The sequence below is a fragment of the Prionailurus bengalensis genome, chromosome A2, assembly GCF_016509475.1.
Source record: "Prionailurus bengalensis isolate Pbe53 chromosome A2, Fcat_Pben_1.1_paternal_pri, whole genome shotgun sequence".
NCBI classification, from domain to species: Eukaryota; Metazoa; Chordata; class Mammalia; order Carnivora; family Felidae; genus Prionailurus; species Prionailurus bengalensis.
Genome location: NC_057348.1, coordinates 123089700 through 123113500, shown reverse-complemented (window position 1 = coordinate 123113500; position 23801 = coordinate 123089700). Strand labels below are relative to the sequence as shown.

At 40.4% G+C, this 23801-nt stretch overlaps 1 protein-coding gene, 1 long non-coding RNA gene and 1 pseudogene across 2 annotated transcripts; 2 read left to right on the top strand and 1 right to left on the bottom strand.

The window, feature by feature from the left end:
* Positions 1-5159: 5159 nt before the first annotated feature.
* On the top strand, positions 5160-8518 carry LSM5 (LSM5 homolog, U6 small nuclear RNA and mRNA degradation associated). Its single transcript, XM_043589213.1, has 5 exons — positions 5160-5276; positions 6411-6506; positions 6796-6823; positions 7787-7859; positions 8261-8518. Exons 1-5 carry the CDS (start codon positions 5231-5233, stop codon positions 8291-8293), a joined length of 276 nt encoding a protein of 91 aa, XP_043445148.1. The 5' UTR covers positions 5160-5230; the 3' UTR covers positions 8294-8518.
* Positions 5406-7820, bottom strand: LOC122488077. Its single transcript, XR_006298556.1, has 2 exons — positions 7716-7820; positions 5406-7472 (listed from the first exon to the last, which is right to left on the bottom strand). It is a non-coding gene; the product is annotated as an uncharacterized LOC122488077 (long non-coding RNA).
* Positions 8519-17347: 8829 nt separating the features above from the next.
* LOC122488292 lies at positions 17348-18370 on the top strand (annotated as a pseudogene).
* The last annotated feature ends 5431 nt before the right edge of the window (positions 18371-23801 follow it).

Sequence of the window (23801 nt, the reverse complement as noted above, 5' to 3'; positions counted from 1 at the left end):
TGGCATAGCCAAAATTAAACTCGAACAATCTTTTTTATTTTTTTTAAATATTTATTTTTGAGAGAGACAGAGCATGAGTGGGGGAGGGGCAGGGTAAGCGAGAGAGAGAGAGAGAGAGAGAGAGAGAGAGAGAGAGAGAGAGAGAGAGAGAGAGAGAGAGAGAGAAACAATCTAAAGCAGGCCCCAGGCTCTGAGCTGTAGCCAACTTTGAGATCATGACCTTAGCCCAAGTCAGACACTTAACCGACTGAACCACCCAGGTGTCCCCAATTGAACAAACTTTTTAAAAAGATTTAAGGGCAGGGCATCTTAAAACTTTACACCTGGGGCGCGTTGGTGGCTCAGTTAAGCATCCGACTTCAGCTCGGGTCATGATCTCACTGTCTGTGAGTTCGAGCCCTGCGTTGGGCTCTGTGCTGACAGCTCAGAGCCTGGAGCCTGCTTCAGATTCTGTGTGTCTCTCTCTCTGCCCCTCCCCTGTTCATGCTCTGTCTCTCTCTGTCTCAAAAATAAATAAAAAATATTTTTAAAAAAAATTAAAAAAACAAAAACAAAAAACTTTACACCTGCAGTGAACACCAATTGTTTAATTCATTGTGCAGGAGACCCAGTAACAGCTTTATAAATATCACTTTGCATCCTAGACAATCCAGCTAAGACTACATCATTTATTCATAACTATTTGGTTGCTTAAATGTTTAAAAAGTATGTTACTGGGAAATTCGGGAGAGAAAATGAGCAACGGAATTTGCAGAATTTTTTTCCACCTCTAAATATACAGACTGGTCCATCTAGAATAATAATTTTTAGGGGTGCCTAGGTGCTCAGTTAGTTGAGCGTCAACTTCGGATCAGGTCATGATTTCACAGTTCCAGAGTTTGAGCCCCACATCAGGTTCTGTGTTGATAGCTCCGAGCCTGGAGCCTGCTTCGGATTCTGTATCTCCCTCTCTCTTTGCCCCTCCCCTGCTTGCACTGTCTCTCTCCCCAACAAAACAAAACAAAAACATTAAAAAATTTTAGAATAACTTTTACATTGTGTGTGGGTTTTTTTTTTTTTTTTTTTTTTTTTTTTTTTTAAGAATGAGAGAGCAGTAGCTCACGCAAACGGGAGGGGCAGAAGGAGAGGGAGTGAGAGAATCTTAAGCAGGTTCCACTTCCATCACAGAGCCAGATGTGGGGCTTGGTCTCACAACCATGAGATCATGACCTTAAGATCATGTCCTGAGCTGAAATCAAGAGTCGAATGCTTAACCAACTGAGCCACGCAGGGGCCCCTTATATTGGTTTTTGAATAAGTTGTATTAATATAGAATGAATTCACTAACAAGATACTGTTTTTAAGGACAAATATCTATTGAGAAAAAAAAACCCAGAAATTTCTCTTATTTTAAAATTTTGGAAGAATATTATCAAGATTGTGAGTAATTTGAGATAACAATACTTTCTGAACATTATTCTGAAAGGAAACTTTTGTTTGTATTTTTATGATAACATTTATCTAGAGGAGAAAAATTAGAAAAGTTTTTCTGAACACATAGTAAGTTGAAGAGCCTCTTTTGGTTATATATATTTTATGATGAATTATAGATTCTATTTTATGTTAGCTCTGTAAGTAAGGGCTAAGGGGGGAAAAACCCTGGAGACACAGAGCTATGACATGTTTTTAAGTTCATTAAAAATGAACTCTCCATCTGGAATTGGACTGTTGTTTCTTTTTGCCTCTTGCCTCAAGAGAGAACATGATAAAATAAAACCACTCTAAAGCAATCCCCATTAACTCTACTGTGTAAATGAACCATATTTCCTTTTTCAGAGTATAAAGAGACTTTATTCTTTATCAATAGTATTGAAAATTGCTAATGGAAACTTAAAGTATTGACTTTCTCAAAGCAAATTTTTCCTGAATTGTAAACTTTATCACATAGGGACAATGTCTTGAATTTGGTCCCTATTCTCATTATGGTATCGTGAAAACAAAACAAGGATAGAAATAGAAAAGAAAACCAGGGAAGGAAAAGGGTGTCACAAACAAATTTGGCATTACTTTGTCTTTAGAATCCTATGAAGGTTAAGGAGGATATTGATGGGGATGAATAAATGGAATCAATTTAAAGAACATTCATTAGACCCTACAGTGTACCTGGAACTGTGGTAGGCACAGTGCATCAAAAGACATTTAAAAAGAAATTTAAGGGGCACCTGGGTGGTTTGTCCGTTAAGTGTTGAACTCTAGATTTCAGCTCAGGTCATGATCTCATGGTTTGTGGGATTGAGCCCCAAGTGCGGCTGTGCTGACAGCATAGACCCTGCTTGAGATTCTCTATCCCTCTTCCTCTGCCCCCCCCCATTGTCTATGTCTGGTTATAAAAACAAGATATATGTGAAGCCAGCCAGCAATGCTAGCGTTTGTAGCACTCACTCGAAGCCACCCATCATGTTAATAAGTATTAGGAAATAAAGATAAGCAATAATAGCTCACATTTAATGAATAAGCACTGTGTCCTCAGCTGGTCACTTTTCATGGATCATTTCATTTAATCTTCACAACAATCCTAAAGTAGATACTATCATCCTCATTTTTTTCCAGAGGGTAAATTGACACTTGTGTTAAATAACTTCCTGAAGGTCAAATTAACTAGAAGGAATTGTGGTAGGGAAAGGATTTGAACCAAAGTCATGTAATTTCAGAACCAACGAATTAAAAATATATATACATTTTTTGCATTTTATTTATTTGAGAGACAGAAAGAGAGCAGGGGAGTGAGGCAGAGGGAAAGAGAGAAAGAGAGAGAGAGAGAATCCCAAGCAGGCTCCACAAGGAGCCCGACTTGGGTCTACATCCCATGACTCTGAAATTATGACCTGAGCCAAAATCAAGAGTCAGACACTCAATGAACCTTGCCACCCAGGCACCCCTCAGAACCAATGAATTTAATTACTGTACTCTATAGCTTCCCAAAATTCTTGACATAGAGGAACTCCAGAGTCTTTGGGGAGGGAGGTAACCCTCTGCAAAGAATTATAGGAGAATACGTTGAGAGCCTTCTGAGAACTATTGAAGTTGTCATGGGACAATGAAAGAGCCTATCAAGTCTGCAAGTCAGAAAAGCTTCACAGAGGTGGTCACATTTGAGCAAGGTCTTTTTTTTTTTTTTATGTTTATTTATTTTGAGAGAGAGAGAGCATGAGCTGGGGAAGGGCAGAGAAGGGGGGGGTGGGGAGAGAATCCCAAGCAAGCTCCATGCTGTCAGCACAGAGCCCAACACGGGGCTCAAAATCATGAACCATGAGATCATGACCTGAACTGAAATGAAGAGTCAGATGCTTAACCGACTGAACCACCCAGGTACCTTTGAGCAGGGTTTTGAAGGATGAGCAGCATTTTACCATAATTTGGTAGCAGAACATCGTTAAGTCCAATAAAATAAAATGAAGTAATAGGGAAAACATTTGGGAAGGTAAGAGTTTTATGCCGAACTTAGAGGAAGTATGTTAAGATTTACATAAAAGTGAAGTGAGAGTTTTGGTGGTGGACATATGCCAATTGCACACAGTGTTCCCTCTGTTTGGAATGCTGCTTCTACCCCTTTTCTGCCTACCCAATTCTTACTTATCTCCTAAGACTAGCCTTCTGTCAATTCCTTTGTGAAACTTCCCAAACTATGTGACCAGTGGGCAAGTTATTTAACCTCTCTGAGTATGAGGAACTCCATTCGAACACTTGTCTCACAGGATAGTCATAAAAATTAGGATTAAGTGTATTTGAAAGTTTTCTGGCACATAGTAAGTGCTCAGTATTTATGAAATGCAAAAAAGCCAGAATTGGGTTGGTATTTAGAAGGCTGAACCCTAGGAAGCTTTGAACTGAAGGACCCATCTGCTTCTGAACCCTTCTTGTTGATATTTGCCTTAAACCATACCAAGGATCTCTAGTTCTCTAGGATTTGCTTTATATATATTTTTTATATTATATTGCTATAATTTAGTTTGTATTAAATTTCTTGTTTCTTGTACATAATGTTTGTTAGTAGTCTTCCTCCCCCATTCATCCTTAAGCTCCTACAAGGGAAGACCTTGTAATTCTGTTTTGTAAATTTTATACTCAGCGAAATGCCAACTAGTGTGTAACTAATGCACACTATTAATGATGGCTGCATCACAACTATCTGTTGTATGAATGCGTGATGTTCTTTCTGCTCTCTCCTGTTTAGACTCCTCGGCTTTAAGTTCCTGGGACACAAACAAAACAGACTTAAGGCAGAGAATTTGTCTGCTTTCTATTCTTTTCAAAACAAGTGCAGAGGTGCCTGGGTGACTTAGGGGGTTAAGTGTCTGGCTTAGGTTCAGGTCATGATCTCACCATTAGTGGGTTCGAGCCCCGCATCCCGCTCTGTGCTGAATGCTTGCTCAGAGCCTGGAGCCTGCTTTAGACTCTTTGTCTCCTTCTCTCTCTGCCCCTCCTCCGCTTGCGCTCTCTCAAAAATAAATAAATGTAAAAAAAACTTTTTTTCAAAACAAGTTAAAAAGCATTAAGGTTTTCTAGGTGTGATGGCCTTAACAAAGAGTGACATCTGGTGGTTGCTTGTTAGACAAAACAGTAAGTATCTGTTGAAAGTGAATACAAAGTCTAAAATAAATTAGACTCCTATTAATTAAATAAAGTAGCAGAAAGAAAAAGAAAACGTATTTTAAATTTCCACCCTAGAAAAGTTAAAAATAAATGCTGGTTGTGGGTTTTCAATTCACTGGACTTTTAAAAGCGGTTGATTCTTTAGAAAACAGTTTTTACAAAAATTGTAACACAGTGAATTGGTGGCGGGAAAAAACGAATTGATTTGGTCCGACAAAAGATCCTGACTTGAGATGAGATGCAACTTTATAGGATAAAATAAGACGACTCAAAGGCTTTCCTAATTTGCAAAACCTTTCAGGTTCAGGAAGAATTTATTCACAAGGCAGTACCTTTAAAGTCTGTCGGAAACTGCCTGGGGAATGCAGATATCTGCTGAGGCCGCACCACTTCCCGTGGACAGAAATACTTCCCGAGATCTCAGGACCGCGGAAAGAACTGACTGGGCTCGACTCGCGTGGACTGGCTGGATCGCATGTTCGGCCTCAGATTGGTAGAGCCTGCCCGGACTCCGCGGGTTGGGGGGTGAGAGCGGAAGCGCGCTCTTTCAAACTCGCCGTCCTAACGTCGATGCACGCAGGCCACTTCCGGCGTAGCCATGGCGGCGAACGCTACTACTAACCCGTCGCAGCTGCTTCCTCTAGGTAATGGTTGTCCTGTATGGAGAGGGACCCGGAGAGCTCAAGCTAAGCATTGGGGGCCGAGGGTCTGCAGCCGAAGTAGCCCTTAGCCGAGTGTTAGGGAGTTGTGTCGGAACAACTGCTTTACTTTTCCGGGGCTGGTTTCTAAGCTCCCAAGTCTCTGCTTTCCCCAACCGCTCATGCCTTTTAAGCGTGGTAGGAGTTCTTGAGGCGGGAACTTGTGACTCCCCAACCAAACCGTCACCCAAAAAGGTCCACGGTTAGTGAATGTGTCCTCGGCCTTCTTTGTTGTGGGCTCGCCTCTACAGTCATGGGTAGCCTACCCACTCCTCAACTTGGTATTTAGGCTCCGGATTAGACCCTGCAGTTAGTCTGGCTGGTTCTTGAGAGAAGCACTGGCGTCTGGAATGAGCCTAAAAGGGAGATCTGGAAACTAGTTTTGTCACTGAGGCTGTGTGCACTAGACGCAATGGCTGGGCACTATTCGGCAAATTTAAATCACATCCATTGGTTTCAAATAGCACATAGCATTGGAAGAGATAGAACACTGGACAAGTAAATAAACATCATGCCAAGTAATGCTAAGTCAGCTAAACTCAACTGCGTTCAGAGCACAGAAATGACAGGAAGAAATCTCTGGTAAAGACGGTTGTGCCTCTCTCTTCCAGTATTTTGTAGCTAAAGGGTTCATTTGAGTTATCGGAGGTGGCCATGATTTAAAAGTTTTCATTTCTTCATTCGACAGACTCTTTTTGAATACTTAGTATATGTCAGGCATTGCCCATTGGGGAAATAGACATGCGAAAACGGGGTTTAGGCTCTGAGGGGGAGGAGGTTCATAGGTTAATCAAACAACCTACAATAACATAAAACCACGACTGTGATAAATTTCAACAAAGGAGAGGTAAGTAGTGAATACAGAAAATTTTTCTGTTGATTATGCAACAGAGCTATGTAGTATAAGATGTACAATTTTTGGATGAATACTTTTCCCGGTTTATCTTTCACCGCATGCAAGGAACAAGTGCCAGTAGACAGTTAAATATTTGTTGAAGTAATGGTAAAATAATCTTTTTTTCTCTACCCCCTCTTTTTTTCTTTTTTCTTTCTTTCTTTCTTTTTTTTTTTTTAATATAGAACTTGTGGACAAATGTATAGGATCAAGAATTCACATTGTGATGAAGAGTGATAAAGAGATTGTTGGCACACTTTTGGGATTTGATGACTTTGTCAGTATCCTTTTAAAAGGTGGTGGTGGTGTGGGTTTTTCTTCAGTATTTAAGAACAGAAGTAAGAGTATCAACAGTCAATTCTTACTGATTATTATAATAAAAATTTATTCTCAGGGAACTTGTGATGGTGTTTTAAGAGGTGCATATACTGAAAGAAGGTAAAGTTCCTACCACTGACATGTATTTTGCATTTGAGCTATTGTGTTAAACATTGTAACTAAAACTGAATAAAGGCAGAAGCCAGAGTAAATTCAACCTGGTATATTTATTTTCTTAACACCAAATTTCAGATATGGTACTGGAGGATGTCACTGAGTTGTGAGTAGTGTTAAAAAATTAAAGAATTGGGGGAAATCTTTCTTTAAAGTAATTTTAGTATTAATGAGTTGAAAATGATTTGTGGGAAAACATTGCCTGTTAGAAATACCTTGAAGGTAGAAATTTTATCTACTGATAAAATTGGATGCTAGTAAAATTGGAACACAGTTATAACCATGATGTAATTATTAATGAATTGTTAGGAAGTTAATGGAGACAGAGCTTTAAAGTAAAAAATATTCAAAACTGCCAGGAATATTTGGGCTGAAGCAAATCAAGGTACTGATAATAAGAGCATTTAACTATGTATAGCATAAAATGTAAATGCTTGTTCCATTATATTAGTTACAAAGATCATGACTAGTAACTGCTTTCAAAATTGAATTGATTAAAGATTTGTTTAACAGATAGGGATTAGTGGTAAGTAATAGTAAAAAAGGGAGGCTAGTAAATATTTCATTTCATATTTGATCTCTTTGGCAAGTTTCAGCTTTTATGAAGGTCAGTCCCAGTGAGTGTGGATCTTAAGCCAGTCAGTTCACTGTGTTGCCTTTGGGGAAGAATGTACATCATTCAGTCAATAACCATTGCCCCTTAAAACTACTGATGTAATTGCTTGACCTCACATTCATTTATATACAGGAAAAACCTTTTTTTTTTTTTTTTTAAATTTTTTTTTTCAACGTTTATTTATTTTTGGGACAGAGAGAGACAGAGCATGAACGGGGGAGGGGCAGAGAGAGAGGGAGACACAGAATCGGAAACAGGCTCCAGGCTCTGAGCCATCAGCCCAGAGCCTGATGCGGGGCTCGAACTCACGGACCGCGAGATTGTGACCTGGCTGAAGTCGGACGCTTAACCGACTGCGCCACCCAGGCGCCCCAGGAAAAACCTTTTTAGGGGTCAAAATGTTGGCTTTGATTATCATCGTTTATCCTGACTCTATTTTATCTCTTCATTTAGTGAAATCACACCAGAAGGAAGAAGGATCACTAAATTAGATCAGATTTTGTTAAATGGAAATAATATAACAATGGTAAGACACAGTAAAGCTGTTTTATTTAGATGTTAGCGCATTTTTGTGGGGCAAGGATTACAGATTACCTTGCTTGATGAGATGTTCATGTCTCATTGGCGCTTAAGTTGGGAAGGAGATGCTCTCGTGATCAAGGCTCTAAAGCTGAGCTGCTGGAGATGACTTTAGGCTTAAAAGTTAGTTTGCTTGGGCTATTTAATCTTTTAGTTTGTCAAGAATCATTGTTTAGACTCTGAGTATTGATTGATGATGTTGGGAACTGTAAACAGAAGTGATGACCCGGAGAAAATGGGAATGTGAGGGAGGTGCAGAGAGGTGCAAGTGGCTTGGATTGATGAGGAAGGGTTTTTAGATGGTGCGGGTGGTGGTGTTATTAATAAACTCTTTTTCCTTCTATGCAGCTGGTTCCTGGAGGAGAAGGACCTGAAGTATGAATGGATTTCCTTGACTTAACTCTGTTTAGTTTTATAATGACAACAAAATAGAATTTTTTTTTTAACCTTTTAATGTTTGGATTCTGTAAATCTAAGTTTCCCGTTGAAGGGAAATGTTTTGAAGATGCATTGTAAATGCCCATTTTTGTAAATTAATCATTATTATCTTGGAAAAAGAAGAACAGTTTGTTCTTTGAAGACGAAAATAAAAATGTTTTTGGTTAATTGTCATTTTATTTTTTGTGCTGCAATAGCCAGTGTAACAAGTATTGTAGTTATTTTGTCACTTGCTTTCCTGTCATTTTATGTCCATTTTCTTAGGTACGTGACCATTTGATTCTCAAAAATTGTTCCAAACAAAATGACACACTTTGATTTTGAACAGTTGTGTTTGAAAAACCTGAAATGATTACTTACAGAATTCCATTTAAACTCTTGATGCTTTGAAATGATTTTTCTATCGAACTTAAGTTCCATTAACTCCTGTTAAAAACAAGCAAACTGGGGCAGGCACCTGGGTGGCTCAGTCGGTTAAGGGTCTGACTCTTGACTTCAGCTCAAGTCATGATCTCATAGTTCCTGAGTTTGAGCCCTGCGTCCGGCTCTGCTCTGATAGGGTGGAGCCTGTTTGGGATTCTCTCTCTTGCTCCCTCTCTCTGCCCCTCATGCATGCACTCACTCTCAAAAAAACAAAAAACAACCCCCCAAACTCCCCCCCCCCAAAACAAACAAACTTCTAGTTATAAAATAAGTTACGGAGATGGAAAGTAACAGCATAGGGAATATTGTCAATATTATAATAACATGATGACAGATGGTGTAGTCACTTATAGTGGTGAGCATAGTGTAATGTTTAGAATTGTTGAACCATTATGTTGTACACCTGAAACTAGTATAACTATTGTATATCAACTATACTTCAATAATAAAAGACAAAATATATAGGTAACATGCACATTGTAGAAATGGAGATAAGTAAAAAGGAAAATATTCATTACACTTTGCTGTATACCTTCTTAGACTTTCTCAGTACACTCTCATACACATTATTTTTACAAAAACGTGCTCATCCTGAATACACCATTCTGTAGCCCCATTTAAGACTTTTTTAAGGGGCGCCTGGGTGGCGCAGTCGGTTAAGCGTCCGACTTCAGCCAGGTCACAATCTCGCGGTCCGTGAGTTCGAGCCCCGCGTCGGGCTCTGGGCTGATGGCTCAGAGCCTGGAGCCTGTTTCTGATTCTGTGTCTCCCTCTCTCTCTGCCCCTCCCCCATTCATGCTCTGTCTCTCTCTGTCCCAAAAAAAAAAAAAAAAACGTTGAAAGACTTTTTTAAAAAATTTAAGTGGTGCACATCTTTCCATGTCATTTCAGTAACATTAATGTTTGCATTGTATTTCATTAAATGATTTACCATAATTTAGCTGATTTTTATTATTGCCCATAGTAGTCTATATATATTTTTCTTTTCTATTTTTTTAAAAAAAATTTCAGTGTTTGTTTTTGAGAGAGAGACAGAGTGAGTGGGGGAGGGGCAGAGAGAGAGGGAGACACAGCAGGCTCCAGTCTCCAAGCCGTCACAGAGCCCGAAAAAGGGCTCAAAATCATGAGCTGTGAGATTATGACCCAAGCTGAAGTCGGAGGCTCAACTGACTGAGCCACCCAGGTGCCCCTACATTTTTATTTTTCTTAGAAGAAATTCATAATGTGAGGTCAAAGGTTATAGTGTTGCCAATAAAAAGTTTGTACCATCCTACACTTTGCCAGCAGTTTTTCATGGTATTTTTTTCCATAGTACTCTATATACTTACCAATGTTGGCTATGCTCTACCATCTCGCTTTGCCACTGTGATAGGCAAAACCTAGTATGTTTAAAGTTTTCATTATTTTGAACTCCTTTGTATTTTGTGAATTACTTCTGAGGCTTTTGCCATTGAGATGCTTGTCTTTTTCTTACTAATTTGTAAGAATTGTTAAAGAGTTTACTCTTAGTCATGTATTTTTCAGGTAATTTCCCGGGTATATAATTTGTCTATTTTTTGTACTTTTTTTTTTTTTTTTGGCGTAAATGTGTTTTTATGTAGTCATGTGTTGATCTCATCCTTTATGATTTTTATCATCGGTACACATGGATTAGAAAGACCCTCTTTGCTATGATTAGATATAGTTTTGTTATTTTTGTTTCCTTTAAATCTTGCATCCATCTTCAATTTTAGTGTTTCCACAACAAAAAAGGATCCACCGGGGCGCCTGGGTGGCGCAGTCGGTTAAGCGTCCGACTTCAGCCAGGTCACGATCTCGCAGTCCGTGAGTTCGAGCCCCGCGTTGGGCTCTGGGCTGATGGCTCAGAGCCTGGAGCCTGTTTCCGATTCTGTGTCTCCCTCTCTCTCTGCCCCTCTGCCGTTCATGCTCTGTCTCTCTCTGTCCCAAAAATAAATAAATGTTGAAAAAAAAAATTAAAAAAAAAAAAGGATCCACCTTTTTTTTTTTTTCTTAAAAAATTTCTTTTTAACATTTTATTTTTAAGTAATCCTTACACCCAAAGTGGGGCGCGAACTCACAACCCTGAGGTCAAGAGTTGCATGCTCCACTGACTGAACCAGGCAGGTGCCCCTCTTTATTTTTCAATCCAAATTTATTTTCCAAAACAAAGCACTGCTTTGTGCCTCCCCCACCCTCACCCGGTATAAATACTCCTACTGTGGCTGATTTCAAGCTGCCAAGGGTTTAACCACAAGCTTGCAAACTTGATTTAGCAGTTGGTTCTCAGGAGCTACTGGGAGTCTGTTGCCCCAACTCGCCACTTCTGACCCTTGTTGGGGAATGCTTTTCTCCTGTTATTTTTTCTCTTTGGAGGGGGGTCAAATGTAATAGTGCCCCCTTTTCACCCTTTTATTCACTATCCTATGGGAAATGGGTGGTCATACTCCACTCTTCATTTTCCCCCCTAAGAATCAGCCTTCAAGGAGCACATGTTCTTAGTTCCAACATGCTAGGAGTTTTAGAGAAGCCTGACCTCACTTAGAGAGGCATACAATTACTTAGTCGGCAAGGTAGATGAGTCTATTTCTGGGGTTCAGTAACAGGAAGTTCACTAGTCTATGGGTAAATGATACCTCTTAATCTAGTCTTAACAGTAATAAAGATGATGGTAGGCCTCCCATCTGCTGCTGTTTTTGTCTTAATGCTGCAATTCGTTTAGAATGGGTACTACCCTAAATAAGGGTCTCGACATTTTTGGGTAACTCTTAGTTGTAGGGGCTGTCCTGTGTATTGTAGGATCTTTAGCAGCATCCCTGGCTCTATTCACTAGATCCCAGTAGCATCCTTCCTCTTCTTCCCTTTCCCCAGTTGTGACAAAAATGGCTCCAGATGGTGCCAATTATCAACTGAGAGCAAAATAATCACCCATGGTTAAGAACCACTGTTCTACAATAGAGATACTATTTATTGGGCCCTTTAAAATTCCCTCATGTTTGATGCATGGGTGAGGAGCACTGTGTCTAGACAATAAAATTGGGGAAGAAAATACTGTGAGTATTCCAGTAGAGCAGAATGGTTGGTTTGAAGCTGAAATGTTCTCGTGTTAGGTGTTGGCCATATAGGATTTTCACTTTGGCAGGTTGCTGGTGAGTGGCTGTTTTTACACAGGTGTTGTTTCCTCTCTGGAGGCAGGGCTGCATGTGCTGGGCCCTAAAGTGATGGTGAGGCCTCAGCAAAAATGAGGGCAGCAAAGGCAGAAGCTATGCTGGCATTGGTGACTTGTGTAAGTTTTTCTCAAATTTTGGTTTGAAAACTGCTATCAGAATCACTTGGAGAGCCAGTAAAGAACACAGAGGTCCAGGCTTATTGAAGTGGGATAGGGCCTTGGGCCTGTGTATTTTTATGGCGTTCCCCAATTCCCCAGCTAATTCTAATCCTCATCAAAGCTTGAGACCCACAGCCTTAGTGTCGTAGACTCTAAAGTTCTCTCTTGCCTAGCAAGAGAGCGAAATGCAAGATGAAAAGCGAGAGATGGCTAATGTCTGGGAACAGACAAGAGCCCCGAATAAGGGTCCTTCCCCCATTTTTATTAGGATCAGAAGGCTTACAAACATGGCGATGGACGTGCACAAAGAGACAATGAATCTGTGAACATTAACTTGTGAACGTGAGGGAAAGGGGGTCTTGAAGATATTTGGGGTTAGGGGTTTGGGTTAATACAAAACAAAATCCAGGCACCGGGCAGTTGGGTTGAAGGTTGTTTACAGCAGATATGAGGCAGCACCTCTGTTTATCTTAGCTAGCCTAGTGGATGAGACAGATAGGGGAAATAACCTCAGGGTGAATAAGGCACCTTTTCTTTGGTTAACCATCTCTGCTCTGGGCTGCTTTGCCTGCAGCACAGCGGTACATAGTCCAATTCACCAATTTACCTAACCTGGCCCTATCCTGTGAAAACAGCTTTTCTGCTACAGTACTAAATTGGGGGTGCTTCCACCCTGAACATCTAATCTTGTTTATTTCATACACCTATGTATTGGGCACCTTTGCGCCTGTTCCTATTTTAGGTCTTTGCCTCTCTCTATTCTGGGGGCTCTGCACCCCCTCACTATTTTGGGGTGCCTTTGCACCGCCTATCCTTGGGGTGCCAATCTGGTTTACCCAAACTCAGGTGTGAGCATTTCCTGAATTTGTATTTCTTTATGCCTTGTCAACCCATTGGTGTAAACCTGGGGGGTTCCTAAGCTTATCCCCATACCTTAGAGTGTAGATTGGTGCAGATACAGCTTTTAAAGCAGGTGTGACTAAAGCAAGGATCTGATGATAGAGAATCTGTATATGTTAGTGGTTGTGTTAGTGGAGAGAACAGTTTTTGCTGCATTTAAACTGCAAGGCAGCTAAGTTCCCTGTGTGCTATGGAGTACTGGTGGAGTTCTAGTTTACATTGTTAGTGCCAAGCCATGGTAGGCAATGATTCATCTGCTGCCTCAAATGTTGGACTTTGGACCAAGGAGGAATTTGTCCATAGGTTTGGGGGTCACTTCCCATCCAGGTGGTCTCAATTTCTTTCTTGAGCGTTGATTTGTTGATTACACAAGTTCTAATCATATCTTTAGATTTCAGGGTACAAAACTGCAGCTTCACCCACAGAGGTGTGGTAGATTTCTATCAGTTAAAAAAAAGGGGGACCCTTATTGTAAAGGAAATATGAGATCTTCTAGGATTGAACATGAGAAGAATGTTAGTGAAATTATTATAAGTCAAAAGAGGGATGCCTATGCAGGGGGCTTTTTATTTTTCAAATTGTATTTTGTAAAATATACATTGTAAATATACACTTTACAAAACTGTATTTTGTAAAATAAAATCGTATTTTATAAAATATATATATTCAGACTCACTGAAGAAAAGTTGCAGGAATCAGAAACACTCAGACCCGACTCAACTTTCATCAGTTGCCATAACAGTGTTCATGGCAAAAGGATCTAGGCCTGGATCATGTGCTGTATTCAGTTGTCAGGTTTCTCCAATCTCCTTCAATTTAACAGTTCTTCAGTCTTTCCTTAACTTTTATGACTCCAACATTTCTGAAGGTTGCAGACTAGCCATTGTAAAAGATTCCTCAAATTGGATTTGTTTGTTGTCTCCTCATGAGTAAGCTCAGGGTGTGCATTTCTGACGTGTGTCACTGGAGGAATGGTATCCTTCCGAGTGCATCTCATTGCACATTACGTCGACTAGTTCCATTTCTAATGTTGTTAATCTTGAGCTTTGATAAAGTTACATTTTCCTCCGTTTTTACTAAATATTTTATGTGGTGACTATCCAAGACCTGTTGCAAATATCCTGTTCATCCTTCCACTTTAACCCACAAGTTTTTGTATTCCTCAATGTTTCTTACTGAAATTAATTAACTAGTAATTGATTACTACTTAATAAGTAAGTCCTGTGTTAGACTAGCAGTCAGACTAATGGGAATAAGACAGAGGAAACTATTTGAAGGTGGTTGTTTCCAAGTATCAAAAACAGAATAAGGGCTAAATATTGAAACATTTTGACAGATTTAATCTACTTTTTTTTTTAAATCTTTATTTATTTTTGAGAGAGAGAGAGACAGAGTGCGAGTGGAGGAGGAACAGAGAGAGGGAGACACAGAATCTGAAGCAGGCTCCAGGCTCTGAGCTTTCAGCACAGAGCCTGACACGGGGCTCAAACTCACAGACCATGAGATCATGACCTGAGCCAAAGTCAGATGCTTCACCTACTGAGACACCCAGGCGCCCCAGATTTAATCTACTTTATCCAAGGTTGACCCTGACAATCTCATTCTTAAATTAAAAAAAAATTTTTTTTTTCAACGTTTATTTATTTTTGGGACAGAGAGAGACAGAGCATGAACGGGGGAGGGGCAGAGAGAGAGGGAGACACAGAATCGGAAACAGGCTCCAGGCTCTGAGCCATCAGCCCAGAGCCTGACACGGGGCTCGAACTCCCGGACCGCGAGATCGTGACCTGGCTGAAGTCGGACGCTTAACCGACTGCGCCACCCAGGTGTCCCTCTCATTCTTAAATTTAAAAATAACCATGAATGACACCAACTGGCCACCAGAGTGCATTGTGGAACAGGCAGTTTGTTGCTAAAGTCCAGGCTTTTGTGTTTTTCTCAAATCCAGCTTCAAAGTGAGGTTTCTGGGCTTCCACTCTGCTGTACTTACTGTTGAATCACACCACAAGGGTAGGTAAAGGGTTGAATTGTTATTATTTTACACTGATTTTTGACAAAGAGGAATCTGTTTTCATTCACATTTTCTACTTGAGGTGCCCTTTTTTTTACTGTAAAAAACTTAAGTATAATGTAGATAAAAACAAGGGCTCCAGAATCAGATTTACCTGGACTCTAATCCCAATCAATCCTTTATTAGTTGTGTGAATTTAGGTGGCTACTTACTGTCTTTGGCCTCAATTCGCTCATTTGTAATTTGGGAAGAATAACCACCTCTTAGAATTGTAAAAATTAACGAAGATAATATATGTAAAGCATCCAGTATAGTTTCAATCATATAGTAAGTGCTCAATAAATGGCAGTAGTTATCACTACTATTTAAAGAGACTCTGGATCAACTTATTTTTTTATCATTTTTCCATCACAGCAATTCCATTTCAACAATTTAAGCTACCTGCCACTTAGTCCATAACATTTCCTCTGAGAATTGAGCTCTTAGTTATCTTTGAAGTTTTTATCACAAAGCACAGTGCTTGGGCAAAGGGACTCGAAAGATATTTGTTGAATTAAGTGGTGGCAACAGAGTAGGAAGCTTTTTTATTTTTAGGATGAGACTGAGAAAGTGGCCTTTATTAATCAGAAAATGGCTGAACTTACAAAGCAATTAGTTTTAAGTTTGGAATGAAAGAAGCAGGGAGATTTCAAATTTTGTTCATAGTTATCATTAATTCATTAATAAAGCTAACATTTGTCGAGCACTTACTTTGTGTCTGCCTTTCAGAAGCTCCCTGCTTGGCCAGAAAGATAGGAAGGATCTCCTAAGTGTGATACAGTGGGATGAATACATTAGCTTTTGGAACATGTGGACGGGGGAGGGGGTGGGAGTGGGAAGCAAGGAAGGCATTTTGTCTCCTAATTGCTGCTCCTTGAGCCATGGGCCACATTAATACTTCCTCATGGCAACCCTATTATTTGTCATTAGTTATAGTCAGCCTCACCATCAACATCTCAAGAGGGTAGTAAGAAATGGGAAGGACCTTATTTTTGCCTCTACTGAATTGCCTGGAGAGCATCTCTTGGTGATTGCTGCTGGAAGTGTGACATTTAATTAGTGGAGAAAATTGAGTCAGGCAAGAGGCAACCTGTGCCAGCAAAGGGGTGAGAAAAGGACAGGAAAGAAGTGATATGCTCAGTGGGACGGTTTGGCCCAGGTTTTCTTCTAGATCCAGATTGGGTGCTCACATTACTACAGGTGGAGATTGCAGAATCTTAAGGGATTTTCCATAGCGATGGGGACCACAAATGAGCCCCTATGGACAGCTAGAGGTGGAATGGAAAGAGGGGACTGTAGGTGCACAAAGGGAAGGGGAGAGTGATCACCTCCATTAGGAGGGGGTCAGGAAAGGCTTTCCAGAAAAGGTAATCATTGAGCTGAGTTTCAGTGGTTGTTTTCCCAGGAAGGGGAAAAGCATTCCAGGTAGTGGGGACAGACTATGCCAAGGCACTGAAGTTTTCTAAAATGCCACCAAGGTGTTGGGCATAGTGTTTTAAAAGTTGCTTGATGGACCCGTGAAAATACTGCCACACACACGTCACCCAGATTCTTTCCACTTAATAGGTGCTGAATTTCTGGGAAATGTCCCCCTAGAGGGAGGTCATGTAGCTTTCTGTCCTGTGGCCTGTTCCACAGCAGTTCCTCCTCATACAAACTCAAAGCCTGATATGTAAAGGGCTTTGTGTTGAGTGGATGTGTATTAAGGAATGGTTTATGTAGTTCAGGGGTCAGGTACAATTTCAGTATTAGTAAAAGATGTTTTGCTGGGCAGTCAGGTTTATTTCACGCTAAGCTCTGGGAGAACTGGAGCTTTCTGAAGTTTTCAGGAATTATTTAAGCGGGGTCTCTTGATCTAGGGGAAATGTTTTTCCTGAGAGGTGAAGAGACTCTGGTTTCTCTTTATGTGTTAGGAGGAAAAGGCAGGAGGTTTTGGAGTTAAGCACACTTGGTTTGCTTGTTGGCATTGTCACTTTCTAGCCATTCGAGATGGAGAAAGTTACTTGTCTCTCCAGGTCTCAGTTTTCATATGTATATGTGTATGTGTATGGATATGTATACATATATAGAATTGGGAGGATATTATGTATGTCATAGGCCTGTTTTGAGCATCACCCTGAGTCTTTGTATGTATAGAATCTGGCCTATGGTGGGTTAGTGGGTATTTAACACATGTTAGGTCTTGTCCTTTCCTGAACTATTGCTGGGGGCTAGCCCAATGCACACTACAGGGAAACCACTCCCCACCCCATCACTGTTTCAATCCAGATAAAATCTAGTTAAAATAGACACCAAGAACATCTGAGAGAGGAGATTGTGGTTGAGTTGTGGAAGTTGAGGGGTCAGCCTGTAGAGTGGGTTCTGGGAACTGTAAAAGATGCTGTCAGTGCCCCCTGCAATAGCCCCTTGGACCACCATGGAGGTCACTTTTAACTTGGGTGGTCAGCTTCTGTGTCACATCAATTACCTACTCAAGCACATGATTCTGTTTGAAAGTTTTCTCTGGCCTCATGCACATGCTATGCCTGGAAGTTACTGCCCCCAAGAGTGACTCTTGACTAACGGGAACAGGAGCTGATGGATAAAAATTCCAGCTCTCTTGCTTCTCGGTAGGGGTAATTCTCAGGTGTGTTCTACTCAGTCTCCTGGAGGGATCTCAATGGGGTGGAGCCCTAGCTGTCATAGCAGCATTAACACATCCCGTCACATACTTCTCTGCTCCCCCACTTGCTTCCTGGGATGACCTCCAGAAGTACTATGTTCCCAAATAATTCTGTGCTTCCAGTAGCTGGGGCAGATCACATCACTACCGTGGGCCTACATGCTGCTCATCCAGGACTTCTTTGCCATCCCTGTGAGTGACTCACATGGAGAAACAAGAGAATATTGCCGACCAGAGGATGTGTGTTGTCATTTCTCCCAAAGCAGGAGGCTGCATCATTCATGGACAGACTGAATGTGGTGTTGGCCTTGGCACACAGAGAAAGAAGGAGAACCATGGAGGTGGGCAGCATGATTCGGACTGGTACTTAATTAAAGATCAGGTAGCCATCCTTGTGGACAACATATGCTATATACTGCAGTCAAGCCATGCTACACCAAAGCCACTAAAGTTTATGCCATCTTTACTCATGGGATCTTCTCTGGGCCAGCTATTTCCAGAATTAATAATGCTGCCTCTGTAGCTATCAACATCACAGAGACCATTCTACAAGAGGACAAAACAAAACATTGCTCTAAGATGCAAGTTACGGGTGTTTCAATGATTTTGGCTGAGGCAATCAGAAGGGCAGACAATGGTGCGTGTCTCCCACTTGTTTAGCCATGGCCCTTCATATCTCCACGATATTATGATTTCATACGTGATATCTTGAATTAAATTTTTTTTTCACTTCAGAATTCAGTAAAATATAGAATGATGACTATTAAAGCATCAGATCTCTGTTTTAAGCCTTGGAACATATCTTTGTGGTTTTAGGAAACAGTGGCTAGGGATACAGGAATGCTCGTTTGGTTTTTAATCGAACTTGAATGAGAAATGTCAGTGTCAGAGCGCCTGCGTGGCTCAGTTGGTTAAACATCCAACTCTTGATTTCAGCTCAGGTCATGATCTCACAGTCGTGAGATTGAGCCCCACATTGGGGTAAGCACTGATAGAGCGGAGCCTGCTTGGGACTCTTTCTCTCTCTCTCTCGGCCTGTCCCTTGCGTGCATGCTCTCTCTCACAAAATAAAAAAATAAACATTAAAACAACAACAAAAAGAAGTGTTGGTGCCATTTTGTCTTGTTGTGATGGGGAACTTTTACCTTTGTTCTTATGATAGTCTTAGGCCACAATCATATAATTGCACAATTTTCTTATACAATATAATCCCCTTGAGGAAATTCATATTTTACATACTTCTGAGGTTGTCAAAGATAGCTTCCTATGAAAGCACTTTGTGTACTAGTTTACATGTAATAATAATATTATGAACATTCAAGTAAAGCCCAAATTAGCTCTCTCCTTTCAAGTATACATTAGAAAATCATGAAATACCCCGAATGTTAACTTTCAGGGTTCAAATAAGCCAGTTAGCTATTTTGCTTAATTTAAACCAAATTTCATTTAGCTAAAAATGCCAGTGAATCATTTATTTTCTCATAGGAGTTAAACAAATCAGGCAATGTAATCATAAATAAATGCAGTTTTATGAGTTACCTCTAATCCAACCGGGACATCACCGCAATTTTTAAAACTACCACTTCTAAAAACACGTGGTAAGTACCCACACTTACTTCAACTTCTAAGTCTTAAAATCCCAAAGTTCGGTCCAGCAATAGAGCTACTCTCTTCAAACTTATCATCAAATTGATGAGCAATTTCTGACTGCCTTAGTGGGTTGCAAATTGAAGCTGGAAGCTGTCCAGTATTTCTTAGTTTTTTGAGGTGTGCTCTAATATATGCATCATTTTTTCCTCAATCGTTTTACGTTGTGGATTTTCCTCAAAATAAAGACTACCTTAAATCCATCAACACTTATTCAGTCTGATCTTTTATTTTGGTTTTTGATATAAGAAGTAGATAAATTTGTTATGAGTGCTTCTAAAGGCATATTTAAACACTATCCCCTTTCTGTATATATTTCATTCATATTAAATACCTATTTGCTTTTTGTATTCTGAAGCAGCAAGTCTGTTAAGCAAATGATTATTTTAACTGCAGATTTTGTCTGAAAGATATAGGTAAGAGAAAGTGAAGAAAAAGTATTAATAAGTAAACCTTAATTGTTCCATTGGGATAATTGTTCAAAAATTGCCAAAAGAGAGGATGGAGAAAATCTCACTGAGGATTATGTGACCCACAGGCTGATAATATACAACAGTTCCCTAAGTGAAATGCTCTACTGGCACAGAGAAAAGTTGAACTTTAGATAAATATTGGCTGGAATATGCAACCTGAATAATTCAGATCAAAAAGAAAGGTGGGGATTTGCCTGGCTAGACAAAGCCTGGGAACCTCCCTTCTGCTCTAATTTCATAAGGGAGACAGTATATCTCTGATCTAAGTTCTGAATTGAAAATCCAAGCTAGTTAGCAAGGAGATTTGAATACCATTTGCAGATTTATTTATTTTTATTTTCATGTTTATTTATTTTTGAGAGACAGAGAAACAGAGTGCAAGTGGAGGGAGGGGCGGAGAGAGAAGGAGACACAGAATCTGAAGCAGGATCCAGGCTCTGAGCTGTCAGCACTGAACCCGACACGGGGCTCGAAGTCATGAACCGTGAGATCATGACCCGAGCTGAAGTTGAATGCTCAACCAACTGAGCCACCCAGGTGCACCACCATTTGCAGTTTTAAACTCGATATAGTAAGAGGTCAAAATTAAAGCTAGCAAGTAGCGTTTAGTTGTTATTGAAGACAAGGTGTGGAGCTTTCAAATGAGAACTTTATTTAAATCTGACAAGCATAACAATGTAACAATGTATATCTGGAAAGAATTGGTTTAGCATGATGAAAGGATCATGTTGGTTTGTTTTTTTTTTTAACTTTTATTTATTTTTGAGACAGAGAGAGACAGAGCATGAACTGGGGAGGGTCAGAGAGAGGGAGACACAAAATCTGAAACAGGCTCCAGGCTCTGAGCTGTCAGGACAGAGCCCGACACAGGGCTTGAACTCACGGACTGTGAGATCATGACCTGAGCCGAAGTCGGACACCCAACCCACCAAGCCACCCAGGCGCCCCAAAAGGACCATGTTTTGAAGCCGTGTAGTATTTATTATTTTTGAGAAATACATGAATTCTGCGTTTGAATATCTTTCCTTGGAGAAATGGAAATGTAGTTTTTGACTTGTTTATGAAGACATCTGACATGCCAATACAGACATGTTTTTTTTTAAAATATAATTTATTATCAAGGAGGAGTCAAGATGGCAGAACAGCACGGAAGTTTTTTGTGTGTCTCGCGTCCATGAAATACAGCCAGACCAACACTAAACCATCCTGCACACCTAGAAAACTGATCTGAGAATTCACACAACAATCTACACAACCTGAACCACAGAATTCAGCACATACAAGGCACAGAGAGGTAAACTGAGGGAGAGAGAAGCCACGGAGGGCAGGGAGCCAGTTTTGTGTGTGGAGAGAGGACGGAGAAGGGGGTGGGGGGGATACAGGAAAAGCACACCCCCAAAAAGCAGCTGGAGAGAAAGTGGAAAAGTGGAAACAGCCGCAGGGACTGAACTAAAAAGGGAGAAAGGAGAAAGGAGAAGGTTTAACTTCCATTAAGACTGTAAACAGGGGAGGGAAGAGTCTGAAACGCCGCAGCTCCTTACCTGGCGGTGCTCTGGTGGGAAGGGCGAATCCCCAGGAGCAGAGTGGGGTCCGGGGTTCTTCAGGCCACACGGGGAGAGGCAGTTCCCCTGCTGGGAGGACACCTGGTAGTGGCTGTGTGGGTCCCCCAAAGGCAAGGCCCCAGTGGACCCAGGAGAACAACCACATTCGCTGGTGCTGGAACAAGGTCGTTGTGGGTGAAGCCTGATGCCAGATGTGCGTTGTGATTTTCCATAATCCCCGAAACGCTGCTGCTACACTGTCTCGCGAACTTTTTCTGGGGCGGGCTGGCACCTGGCCACAGTCTCTGGACATCGGCAACAGCACGGACTTGCAAACGTTCCTGGGTGCGGCCGGCACATAGCCATTGCTTGGTGAGACCCTCTGCAGAGGGGCGGAAAGGGTCAAAACCATAGTCCCTCAGAAGTAAGGAAGGGGTTGGGAAAAACAGCCACATCAGAGACAAAACTCATGAGGGAGGTGCTGCCTGGGGCTTGGTCATGGACTGTGTAAAAGCAGGGAGCGGATGAAGCCAGATACAAAGGACGGGTGTGTGATTGCGGATCGGTGAGAACAGAGTTCCGATACTAGAGACTGGGTTGCTGGGTGACGCCATTTTCATCGCTCACGCACATGCGTATACGCACCTACAAGCATCACAACAAGCCGCCCCAGTAAGCTAAGCAGCGCCATCTAGTGGAGAACAAAGCTGTTACACTAAGCCCCATCCAAGTGGGCCAACCTCACTTTCAGGACCCCAAGTCTCTTCTGCCTTCTTTGTTTATGGACTATATAATGCTTCATAGTCTGACTTCTAGGGGAAAATGAAGTAATTTCAGTCATATTTCAGTCTGTTTGCTGGTCCATCTTTTCAATTTTCTTTCTTTCTTTTTTCTTTTTTCCTTTTCATTTATTTTCTTTTTTCTTGAATATGGAAAGAGAAAAAAATTCATTTTTATTTTCAATTTTTATTAAAAATATTTTTCTTTAATTTTTTTCTACTATATTTTTTACTTTTGTGTAAATTTTTTCAAATTCTATTTTACTTCCATCATTTCATTTTAGTCTACTTCAGTGTATTCATTTTTTCAAATTTTCAAATGATTTATTTCTCATTATTTCTTTTTTCTTTCCTCTTTGTTTTTTTCTAATCTATCAAGCCTCTTTCAACACGCAGACCAAAACACACCTAGGATCTAGCATCATTTATTCGATTTTGTGTGTGTGTGTTTGTTTTTAATTTTTTAACTTTAATATTTTTTAAATTTTAATATTTTTAAATTTTAATTTATTTAATTTTAATTTTTTAAATTAATCAATTCATTTATTAATTCCGTTTCTCATTAATTCCTCATTAATTCCGTTTCTCCCTTCAAAATGGTGAAATGAAGGAATTCACCCCAAAAGAAAGAGCAGGAAGAAACAACAGCCAGGGACTTAACCAACACAGATACAAGCAAGATGTCTGAACCAGAATTTAGAATCATGATGATAAGAATACTAGATGGAGTTGGAAATAGATTAGAATCCCTTTCTGTAGGGATAAAAGAAGTAAAAGCTAGTCAGGATGAAATAAAAAATGCTATAACTGAGCTGCAATCTCAAATGGAGGCCATGGCGGCAAGGATGGATGAGGCAGAACAGAGAATCAGTGATATAGAGGACAAACTTATGGAGAATACTGAAGCAGGAAAAAAAGAGGGAGATTAAGGCAAAAAAGCACAATTTAAGAATTAGAGAAATCAGTGACTCATTAAAAAGGAACATCAGAATCATAGAGGTCCCAGAAGAGGAAGAGAGAGAAATAGGGGTAGAAGGTTTATGTGAGCAAATCATAGCAGAAAGCTTTCCTAACCTGGGGAAAGACACAGACATCAAAATCCAGGAAGCAGAGAGGACTCCCATTAGAGTCAACAAAAACCGACCATCAACAAGGCATATCATAGTCAAATTCACAAAATACTCAGGCAAGGAGAGAATCATGAAAGCAGCAAGGGAAAAAAAGTCCTTAACCTACAAGGGAAGACAGATCAGGGTTTGCAGCAGACCTATCCACAGAAACCTGGCAGGCCAGAAAGGAGTGGCAGGATACATTCAATGTGCTGAATCAGAAAAATATGCAGCCAAGAATTCTTTACACAGCAAGGCTGTCATTCAAAATAGAAGGAGAGATAAAAAGTTTTCCAAACAAAAATGAAAGGAGTTTGTGACCACTAGACCAGCCCTGCAAGAAATTTTAAGGGGAACTCTCTGAGGGGAGAAAAGATGAAAACAACAACAACAACAACAACAACAACAAATAAATAAAGACCCAAAGCAACAGCAAAGACTAGAAATGACCAGAGAACACCAGCAGAAACTCCAACTCTACAAGCAACATAATGGCAATAAATTTATATCTTTCAGTACTCACTCTATACGTCAATGGACTA